The sequence below is a fragment of the Cardiocondyla obscurior genome, linkage group LG01 (genome assembly GCF_019399895.1).
Source record: "Cardiocondyla obscurior isolate alpha-2009 linkage group LG01, Cobs3.1, whole genome shotgun sequence".
Classification (NCBI taxonomy): Eukaryota; Metazoa; Arthropoda; class Insecta; order Hymenoptera; family Formicidae; genus Cardiocondyla; species Cardiocondyla obscurior.
This window is the reverse complement of record NC_091864.1, coordinates 3238053-3249906: the sequence shown is the minus strand read 5'-3', so window position 1 is coordinate 3249906 and position 11854 is coordinate 3238053. Positions and strand designations below refer to the sequence as shown.

At 39.3% G+C, this 11854-nt stretch overlaps 1 protein-coding gene across 6 annotated transcripts in view; it reads right to left on the bottom strand.

Annotated features, from left to right (window-relative positions):
• Positions 1-706: 706 nt before the first annotated feature.
• The window catches only part of Kon (chondroitin sulfate proteoglycan 4-like protein), a 110184-nt gene continuing 99036 nt past the window's right edge, over positions 707-11854 (bottom strand). For all 6 annotated transcript variants that reach the window (XM_070658929.1, XM_070658957.1, XM_070658937.1 and 3 more), the window contains 6 exons: positions 11424-11678; positions 10018-10215; positions 8992-9193; positions 6074-8791; positions 5363-5769; positions 707-5274 (listed from right to left, as the gene is read on the bottom strand). In XM_070658929.1, the coding sequence (XP_070515030.1) occupies positions 3316-5274; positions 5363-5769; positions 6074-8791; positions 8992-9193; positions 10018-10215; positions 11424-11678 (5739 nt within the window). In that variant the 3' untranslated portion in view covers positions 707-3315. The remainder of the gene's footprint in view (positions 5275-5362; positions 5770-6073; positions 8792-8991; positions 9194-10017; positions 10216-11423; positions 11679-11854) is intronic.

Sequence of the window (11854 nt, the reverse complement as noted above, 5' to 3'; positions counted from 1 at the left end):
CCTTTTATATGGTATTTAATAAGCGTTTTTCGAAGCTCGTCCGTTAATCTCGTATCTTCCCCTAACGACACGACTTCGTCATCGGCGGTGCTCTTTGTCCGTTCACTTCTTCGTTGAGAATTGAAGAATTCTGCGAAGAGATCTTCATCTTCTCTGCGTACTTATGTGATTCTTCTCGCAACGCGGCACGAATTCATTTGTAAGTATTCTCAGATCGTCGCCAAGTACATATACATTGTTGGATAATTAACCGTGTCCGCTACCACTTTTTGCGTTCAAACTGTTGGACGTTACCGTTGTATAATAATATTAAATCTTTATTTAATAGATATAACGCTGGCCGAGTAGGAGCAGTTTAATTGGATCAATTTTCAACGTCATGATGCTTTTCGGTGAGTTTAACTCGATTAATTAATTGCATGTAATATATATTGGATATATTAAATATCTTATCCTATTGAAAATGTTTTCATGAAATTTAAATATAAATTAAATAATATTTTTACAATGCAAAAAGTAACTCTAAATAAATTTTTTAATTTTTGATTATCTACAATAAAAATTACATTATTGATAAAAGTATGTAGATCGAATTGATATGAGCAGAAATTTAATTATAATATCAGTTTCAAGTTAGGTAAATAATAATAACTTGGGCTAATAAAAAATAAATTATCATGATGATGTAATAAGTAATATTCGTATGTACTGAACATCGCACATTCAATTTATTAGAATTAGAAGAGTAATGCATTCAAAAAAAGTTGGCAGGGAAAATACAAGTCCTATTGTAATTATATATTATAGATTATAGAAGTTTGGCACTCAGATCAGTTCATTTTTGGTGGATGTAAAAAAGCCTAACAGTTCGCCTCTAACACATTCATGAATCAACGAACGGGTTCTCTCTCTTTCTCTCTCTCTCTCTCTCTTTCTTTCTTTTTTTTTTCTCTTTTTCACTCTCTTTGATTCTCTCGGTATAATGTTTTTAATTAGAATCTATTAACGCGTATGCTATGAATTCATGGAACAGCACATTCTACATAGGAGTGTTGTACGCATTATAATATATATATGTATATATTATTATGATCACTATAATCAACATTCACATTAAATTGTTTTATTAAATACACTTCTAATTTTAGAGAAATTACTATTAATTTACTTTCGGCCAGACCTGCTTTCGAGTACTGCAAATTAGATTTTATTTTCATCAGTCCATCATAATTTTATTTCCTAGGCAATTTGGGCCGGTCATTGCATTTTCGAAAACTTATTTTTATTAATATTATTATTTTATTAATATATAAAATCGTTTTAATACCTCTTTCGTGCTCGTAAAAATTAATTTCTTTAAAAATTATTTAAATATAAATTTTACTTTTTAAATCTAATTAATTTATATTGTTAGAGCATAATTGACGCTGATTTTTATTTCATTGGTATTTGTCTATTTCGTTGCAATTTATATAATAACTTGTACTTAATAATTACGTCTATCGATGTTGGCCGAAAGTAAATTTATTTAAATTACCATGAATTCAAGAACAACATAACGTAAAATTTTTCTTAAGAATCAACGAATTCGTCAACACGCCTCTACTAATAAATTTTTCTCAGATAATACTGAAATCGTGCACGCACAACCCCGTTCATCGCTTATGAATTACGAACTCGCCGCGCGTCAACGATTCGTAGTAGAAAAGATCTATTCTCACTCACGTGTAAAAAACAGTTTATACTTCGATTGTTACTGCTAATTCGCATTTAAAATACGTCAAATAATCGTTTCATTATTTTGGCATCGCCTAGTATCTATCGCTCGTTGAAGCTTGCATAGAAACTAAACGGATAAGAATTATGCGTTTCGTAAACGTTTCTACGTAATATTATTTGAGTTAATCTTTTCAACAATTTATTGTGAAAAAAAATGCAAGAGAAGATAACTCGTAGAAATAACGCTATCGATCATTTGCTCTTCTATTATTGATGATAATATTAAGCAATCAAAGAAAGTTGCTTATCTGATATACGACACATTTTAATCAGAGCCGTAATGCATGTCGCTACATAAAAACAATTATATAAATATGTAATTATATTTTCGTAAAAAAACGGCTCAATATTTTTATTGGATAAATATTAATTGCTGATTTACGTTTATTTAATGCATTGTATGAGTAACATCTAAAGAGACAAAGAAACGATAGGAAACAATATGAACGATTGCATACGAGATTGAAAAGAAATAGAAGTTTGACTTGGACAATACGGCGATATAAAAAGATATGTCGAATTTGAGTACAGCTGTTAATATAAATGCATTTTGTTTCTGTTCTTTGGTGACAAGTAACAAATAACAGGAACATACATACTCTCGATTACAATAAGTATATTTGATCATTTTACAGTGTCACAAAGTTCCTGTATTATCCTGCTTATTCGATTGTTTCCTTTGTTTTATAGCTTAAGAGCCAAAGTTCCATTTATTTTTTAAACTTTATGCTTTATTTTTTCTAATTTTATTTTTTGGAACTTACGACAATAGGGATAAATGCCACTTTTGTAACTTTTTTACTATTCTAAATGTACAAAAGGTGTAAAAATGGAAGATAGTGAAGGAACGTAAAATTTGTTTGAAAATCTGCACTCTAGAACGAGCCAGTAAACCGGCGGACTTTTCTCTTATGTTAGACCAAAATTGAATTTGTCGCAAAAGTCTTGCTTTAGGGAACTGTCAATCTGCCCTTTCAACGATCGAATTGATTTCAATCCGCCGGGTGGGAGAGGACATAGGGTGGGCATACAAAAAATCGACGTACTGTGATTAATGGAAAAAATGTCAGCAGAGTCAGACATTTCTTAGGCACATTGAGCTCGTGATAGCGGCGATAGTCGTGACATTCAAGAAGATTTAGATTTCCCGTTTATATCGTTTTAGGCTAATAGTACACGAGACACTGCGAACTATCTTGGATCACGAATTAACGATCCTTTTCGATTCATCGAGTCTCTCCTACAATCTAAGAGTTTCTTCGCTTTTTGTTTTTAATTAGAATCGAAATGCATCAAAATTAGATCCCGACGATCACCGAATTTTCCACCAAAATATCGAATGTCATTTCGTTATTGTTCGATACACGTCCGGCACAATGGAATCTCGGACCTCGACAACGATTCTTATAAACTCGCAGATTTCACTTTCCTTAGGCACATTAAGTCCATGACATCCACGATAGTTTTAATTTTCACACGAAACGCGTCGAGACGTTACGGTTTTCTTCGCGTAAACCGCAACGTATTTCTCTCCTGCTAGACCCAGTATTGATCCCTCCTCAGTAACGGGTTCTTCTTGGTCCTTTGAGTTGTAGCTGATTGGCAAGGTAGATCGGAAGTGTCGAAACTACTCCATTCATCGCCGTCCGCCACGCCGTAGGGATATCTTGCGGATACATCGACCTCTGAACCGCTTTCCAGAGGGCTCAATGGTATCACTTTGCACTGAGGTAACGTTGAAGGTAACATTGGTAAGGGCGTGCTAGCCGTCACGCTATTGTGATCATTACCAAAGGGCTTTAGATGCGGGGTGGCGGGCATTAAATGATCTGGAGGTCTGGGAAGCGGCATCACCCCGACAGCAGGCGTGGTTTCCACTTTCTCTTCTTCGGCGTGCTTGTACTTGTTATGCCGACATCTGATCGTGATAATCACGACCACGCCGAGGAGAAATACGCCGAGCAGCATGCCAAGAATTAGCAGATAATCGTTGCTCATGTTCGGCGCGATCGCCATCTCGCCTTCGTGACCGACCGGATCCATCGGACCACCGAGAGTGATATTGTCGTCGTCTATGTCGAGTTTAATATGGAAATCAAAATCGCCCACGGCCGGCTGGAAAATAGACGCCGCGAGAATGAAACTAAAGCTGTCCGTGACGCCGTCTATCGACGGGATTTTTCTGCACACCAGATATATCACTCCGGAGATGATTTCTTGATGTGAAAAACGCGTTACTTCTCGTTCACGCGCACCTCTCTTCTCGCCAGACGACGAGGAGCTTCTGATAATTCTCTTGACCTTTGCGTACTTTGGCTTTCTCACAATAGTGTAAAGAGGATTGCTGGTCGTTAATTTCGCTAAAGGTGTCGCGTCGAGATATTGCAGAGTTATTCGACTCTTCTCTCCGGCTAAGGCCGTCATTGAATTCATAATCATAAGTGGTATGACTTTGATTTCTATGCGTATATGCTTCTGCTCGAAGCCGCTCAATCGCGCCGACAGTTCTAAACTGTCATTCGATACCGTCATGTCAGTCTGCATGAACATTACACTTTTCGATAACAGATCGGTCTGCTTGAAAGTTGCCGCGGCCCCGTCTCGTACGTACAATATTCCATATTTCGGATGCGTCGTGACTTCATACAATACTAGATCTTGACGTGCATTTGTATCGAGTTTAACGTCGTTCTCTGTGATAAGTGCTACATTCGAGCCTTGCTGTAAAATCACCGGCCCGGGTATCGTCACATTCAATCGTATAGGTAAAACGTGGACATTAAAGACATTGTAGAACGGAGTGAAGGCACCATCTGAGACCCTGAAGTAAAAAGAAGAAGTCTGTAGCGTTCCATTGTGTTCGTATACCACTCGGTTAGAATCGATGTCGTACTGGGTGAACTTTTCCACAGGACGGACTTCCGAAGAATTTTGATCAAACGGCAAAAGCAGTAATCTGCCGAACGTCGGCCCTGAAATCACTTCGTACGTGATTTCTTCCGGTGGAGTGTCGGGATCGGTGGTCAAGAGGTTCTCCCGAGTGATGGTTTGATTTTGATTTTGCACAACTTCAATAAAAAGCTTGGTGGTGACGAGCTTGAAAAGCTGATCGTTAATCGGCTCGATAACGACGGGAATGCTAGTATTGCAAAGTAATATGTAGCCAGGTGTTAAATGTAACGAAAATTGAATGCGGTCTTCCAAAGTATCCGAATGATCGTGGTAATAAGCGATTTTTCCACCCTCAATTTGCGGCTGCGTGAAAGTAGTCACGTTTAAATCCGGCAGAAGCATCACATGTCCGTGACTAGGTTGTTGCACCAATCTCGATAATACTACTGGATTTGCGATCCCGGCGTTAATTTGTAGAAACGATACGATGCTGCTTATATTCATGACGACTTCCGCAGAACCACCTTCTGTTACTCTCACATTTTTCATAGAGATGTACCTATCTAAGCCTCCGCTCGAAACTGATATATCTACTTGGAAAAGCTGTAACACAGAAAGTAAACTGTTGATTCTTTATAAATTATAAAGTAGGGTGCATAATTTATTTTTATGGCTTTCTTTTATTGTATACCTGATTTATTATAGTTCCAGCAAAGTGCGCTTCGATGTCAAACGTGAAAGAGTCATTGGCCGTAAGATCCATGAACTGTTTGGTGTGCTCGTAAATCACTTTGCTATTGTTTATATCTCTCTGAGTAAATTGCTCGACCTCGAGCCATATCCCTTCACTTGTCTCCATTATAACTTTGCCTAAATGGGGCCCGTTTCGCACAGTGTATCTAATCTCCCTTGCTTCGTCGGAACACGTCGTTAATAAAAGCTTGTGTGATATTAATTTCCTAGTAAGGGGAAATACATTAAGAGGCATATTGTGTTCGATGTTCAGACGAATTGACTTTGTGGCGACTAAAATCGTGTAAGACCTCGTCGTATGCACCCCATCGTTTAAAACAAAATTAAATTCGCCGTCAGATCCATCTGAAAAATAACAATATACTTTTTATTCTTTTGTTACATAAAATCTCGTATTGATTTTGCAATATTAGTAATTAAACGGCATCATAATTATAATTTTATTTTGTTTTTGAATAGTATTTTAAATATTTGAAACTATTATAAATTTATATATTATATACAAATATATATATGTATATATATAATTTTAATTAATTAATTTTGATTAAAGATATTTAATATTTATATGCACATATAGCCGCTAAAAGCTTTGTAATAGTACTCATGTAAATTTAAATTAATATTTCTAAATATTATATGTACTTACTGGTGTGCGTAAATATAACTTGTAACTCATTAATTTGGCTCTGCGTAAAATTGTAAATGTCCACGTCGGGCGAAGTGATTAACGAGATGTATCCATTTCTCACTCCGGTGACGTTGAATGTTATATGATACGGGGCAGTGTCGTTGTCTATAGCTGCTAAGTTTGTAGACGTCAATATGACGGAACCGCCTTGCCAGACGTTTAACTTAGTTCTGTTCACCAGCACAGGAATTTCATCGTTAACGGGTTGAACGGTAATTGGTACGTTAAAGGGCTCGCTTATTTTGTCACCAGCGGTGACTACCATTCTGAAGGAATCGCTCGAAAATTCGTCTCCGTTGTGTTTGTACAGTATAACTCCGGCGTTCAGATGCTTTTGCGAAAATTTCTTCACCTGGGTGTTCTTCGTCGAATCGAGAATTGTGCCGTGCCTCGGTTTCTCTATTATTCTATAATCGGATACCTTCCCGGTATAATACGGCGTTACAACTAAGAAGTTCGCCTCGCTTAGTACAACGCTCTTGCCTTCCACGACAGCGAAGCTCTTCGCTTCGACGTAGAGTTTCTCCGGTACTATCACGAAATTCACACTTAGACCGCGCAACCACATGATACCGTTGGTAACGTCCACGACGAAACGATCGTTCGTTTGATTCATCACCGACTGAATGTAGAAGACACGATTATCATTTATCAAACTTTGTTCGAATTGCTTCACCGCGTTACCGCTGTACTCTTCTCTCATCTCCTCGCTGTGCTCGTCGTAAATCTGCAGATCTAGATAGCCATTCTGTGGCCATTCTCTCACGAAATAGACAATTTCAGTTGGCGATATTTTAGGGTGCATTATCTCGAGACTCTTCCGATTCAGCAGAACGCTAGTGGCCTCCTCGACGAATATTGTTTTGTTATTTTGAATAATTAACGACTCCCAATAACTCTCTGGAAAGATTTTGATTGTTAACACACCTTCGGCATCCGCACCTTTAACAAACACTTTAAATCTAAAAGTGTCTTTTGTTAGTGATCCACCTAGATGCTTATATAACACACTACCGTGTTTCAGATCATCCTCTGTAAAAGTGTTTGATTCTCTACCGTACTTCATTAGCACGCCATACTTCGGTTTTTCCCATATATTGTACTTTATATCTTTTTCTGTGGTATACACATTCGTTTCTATTTCCAATTCTTTCGACTGAAGCACTACAGATTTGTTAAATTGGACGACCGTGCCATTACTCTCGCGTAACTTGATGTATGGCGGACTGGCTTGAATTTCAAGAACGCCAGTTCGGTAAAAATGGCCGTCAGTAATGCCGAACTCGATTTTTTCACGTTCATCCCCCTGATGTCGAAAAAGTATCATACCGTCGTTAATATCTTGTTGAGAAAATTCGCGTATCTGTACAGAGGGATTAGTAATCCTGTATAACTCATTTTTCCGAGTATCTCTTCTCGTGTATATAAGCTCGCTCGTTTTAGTATCAATGTCCTTATCGACGTACGCGAGATCCTTGCTTGTTATCAGTTTCTCGCCTTTCGACACGACGTGAAAAATTCTATCGATTGTTCGTTCCGGCGGATTATCGTTTTTCATGATGATCTCGATGCGAAATTTCCCGACGTACATAAAATCTGTGGAATCCACGGATACCGCGACAAACTCGAAAGAATCCTCTTGCGTCTCGGAATCATCGTGCACGTAATATACCGTTTGAGTCGTTACGTCTTCGAGGGTAAAAGACGAGACATTTTTTTGATCCCGCGATATCGAACTATTCGCGATGGAGAGCCAGCCGTGATTCGGCTTTATTGTGAGATTGTATATCAGAGAGGATACACCGTATTCCCTTGGATTCACGTGTGTGATTCTCAGGGGTACTTTTGAGCCCTCGTCAACTTTCAAATTCTCCATGCCCTCCAGCGATTTGCTGTTCTTGCCAAGATAATACCGAACTTTCAAGTTGGCGTGTATATCGACGCATTGAGGCGCGTTAACTTTAAATATTATTTCGTCGAGGATATTGGAGTAGGATCTGCTGAACAAGCGGTAGCTCAATCTGTCAGCATCGATGTCTTCCTGAGTGAAGGTGTCGGTTGCGGCAAGTTTGTGACCGAACAGAAATAAATTGCCATATTTTGGTCCCGTTATAAGAGTGAAGACGATCTTACTCGGTGACGTTACCAGCGGATTCGTCTGGTATTTTAAGTGGTTGCTCGTGACAGTGATGTTCGGCGTATTGGTGAGATTAATAGGCACCCTTCTGGCCTCCTTCAGCTCGAGGTCGATAAAAGTAATACGGAAGTCGTAAGTCTGCTGGGTTCTCACTTCGCGCACGCTTGCTTGAAATTTAAACTCGTCTTGATTAGGACTACCGACATTATGAACGTAACGGACGGTATGCAATTCCGCGTCTCGACTCGTAAAATGGTCTATGTTCATCCAGCTGCCGGAGACGTCTCTTAATTTCTGCAAAACGCCAAATTGCGGCGGCGAAACGACGTCGTAACGAATCTCGATGGTGTTGTCATCCGAGTTTGTGGCGAACGAAAGGTTCGCTGGTGTCAAGTAAGAAAACGAACGGTGCACCACAATGAGCCCGGTATTGTGCGTCAATTTGATTTGCAACGGGTAAGCCGATACGCGTAAATACGCGGGCTGGCTGCTCTCGATGCCATCGCTCACTTGCAAGCCCAACATCGCGTTTGGTTTAGCTGAAAAATTAAATACGTTTATAAAAGCTTTTCGGTGAAAATATAATAATTCGTACATTTTTCATTACACCGCTTTTATATATATATATATATATATTAAAAATAAAAGATGCAGCCAAAGAAACAATAGGATAAATAAATATGTTTCACAGTTGAAGATACGACAGTTATTTCGATTGATAGCAATAATGAATCATTACCGTTTCCACGATGCACATACGCAATGAGGCCTTGCATTAATTCAGCTTGCGTGAACGTGTCGATAGGTCGAAACGGCTGAGTAACTCTTTCGATATGCCCAGCGTCGGTGTCGGCTCGTAAAACCGTATAAATCAGCATTTCCGACGGGGTGTCGGCGTCTATAGCCCATATTAACTCCTTGGTCAGTGTTTTTCTTGTACCCTACGAATATCAACATTTTTTGCACATTTTATTTTTCCCTGAAAGCCAGCGAATGCTGCATAGGCACATTGGATGGAAGGATCGAGCGAATTGGCAAAAAAATTGTGTTGTTACTTTCGCGCTGACGTAAAACGTATCGAACATTTACACACTTTGATATTTTATATCAATATATTCGTTTAGCAATCAGTTTTTTTTTTTTCCATTAAAAATAATTTGTGGAAAAATATAAAGTCTTATTTTAACGTTACATTGCGTTTAATGTAACATTTTAATGAATTATTTTTTCTTTAATAATAATTAAATAATTACAATTGTCCGTTACATTGTTGTGCTTATTAAAATTGTTATTACGTAATTAATATGTTGGAATCGTTTCCGTGATGTTAAATGAACGTAATTATAATTTCCGTCTTCATATTCCGCGATTATTGCTCTTCCGAGAATTGACATCCAGATAAAAAAAAAAAAAAAATGCGTTATGCGCGTGTATCGTACATGCGTGCGTACCCTCGAGCTTACACGCGCAGTTAATTAAGAGCGATGACCGGCGTGCGTGCGAGTTAAATCGATTTCGTTGCGGCTAAATTGTTACGTTCTCCGAAGATGCACGAGCCACAAATAAGCTACTATTTCATCCGGTTTCCGTTAATTGATTTACAAGTCTAGTAGCGTGAATCGCCGATTGTTTTGGCGAAGCCAGACGTAAAGTATCTCGAGCAATCTACTTTGTCGCCGGTGCTATGACGAAAAATGGATCGCGATAAACGCGTCGGCGTAGGGCTGAAAAACAGAAGAGCATAGAGTTTATTTTCGTGTCTTACTTGGGCCAGACGCAGCACTTTCGCGGTTGGTATCTCGAGTAAGGGTGGGTCATTGACAGGAGTGACATTAACATGAAGAGGGAATCTGAGGCGTCCTTGGAGGTATCCTGGCAGCGTATAGCCTGTCCCAGCCACTAACGTCAATTCCAGAATCATGCTGTCCTCGGTGGTTTCGCTACCGTCGTGCATATACTGTATCTGTTGAGGAAGTCAATTATCATAAGGACGAAGCTCTAATGTCGTGTCTAACGTAACGCAGCGAAATTCAGCAAAATCGAATAACCGACACGATTTTGAGTAAATTTCTTATTTACTTCCTAACATCGTAAATGAGAATAAACGACGTGATAATTGAAATTTTTTTTTTTTTCACGCTCGCGCTAACTGATACAGCAAATTTGCATACGAAAGAAGTCGCGCGAATATCAATAATCTGTTGTGTATCGCAATATCGATAGGATTAACCATACAAGGAATACGTAGAGCTTTAACTAGTGCGATAGCTCGCTTCTCGTTTCATGAGAATCTCGATCGGCAAACATACACTACATCGTGCTACGGAATCAGAATTAATCATGCGAGAGTACGCCGGAGCGCCCGACTCGTGTTATCCTTTCTGGCGTTTGATCTAACACTCGAGATCGACCGCGGTTCAAAATTAATTAGAGCGACAGGAGTTAAGTCGTCGATTAGCATATCGAGTGGGCGTCGTCCCCGGCTGATCCGAGCCGAGACAAGGGGAAGACGTGAACTTTTTTTTTTCCCCTCTTTTTCCTCTTTTTTTTTTTTTTTTAACGATTGGAAAGCGATTGGCAATAAACGACAGACGATGGCGCGAGCCGGTAAAAAGTAGCCGATACCCGATCTTTAACGAAAAACCATTAATGAGTGGCGGGCCGGTTTATAAATAGAGCACCGTTGCTAGATAAATTGAGTGTGGGTAGCGAGAGGAGCAGGCGAGAGCGAACGAGCGAGAGCGCGACAAGTCGGCCGACCCTCCGTGTTCCCGCCACTAACGATTCTAAAGTTAGTCCTTATGGCGCGTACTATGTATAGCAGCGCGTGGTCCTATGACGAACTGGAAGAACACATGATCTTTTACGTTTCTCTGTGGCTTCTGCGGCCTGAGCCCGATTCGCCGGCACCGCGAGCCGCGTTCGGTCACCTGATATTAATTAACGTCAGGTGCACACCCCGACCGAGTTTTGCTCCCTCGCGTGCTTCCCTGAAACTCCTCGGCGATTTCGTGTTTTATCGTCACGCGTGTTACCGAAGGGTGGGTACTAATATAGCAGTAATCGTCGCGACCGCGGACTTACGATCGAGCAACGAGTTTGAAATGGAATTAAACGTTAATTAGAGGCTTTAGTAAATTGATGACTGTGGCTGATTAAGCGGTTACATACCTTATCTTGATTGATGTCTTGCAGGGTGAAGGAATGATCGTTTCGAGACGTTAGGAGGTCTAATGCTAACGTTCCATAAGTTGGCGGTGTCACCAAGGTAAATGTGACACCGGCTTCTTCCACCCCGTATTTCGCAATGTCTAACACCATCGCGATGTTTTCGCTCGTTACCAACACGTGTTCCCCTTCGGAAACTAATAGAGGGCTCAGGGAGAGAATTTCCAAATTTACTGGTAGTGTCATATTCGAGTAAATCTGTAAAAACGCCAATTAATTGAGTAAATCTTGAGAAAAGTTAAATATGTAGATTTCAAAATAAACTCGATCTTTATTACTAGATATCGAGGCGATAGAAAAATTAATGCAAATACAATTAAATTTTTCACGTTAATTACATCGTATTAATTATTAAAGAGCAATCTATGTAGGTA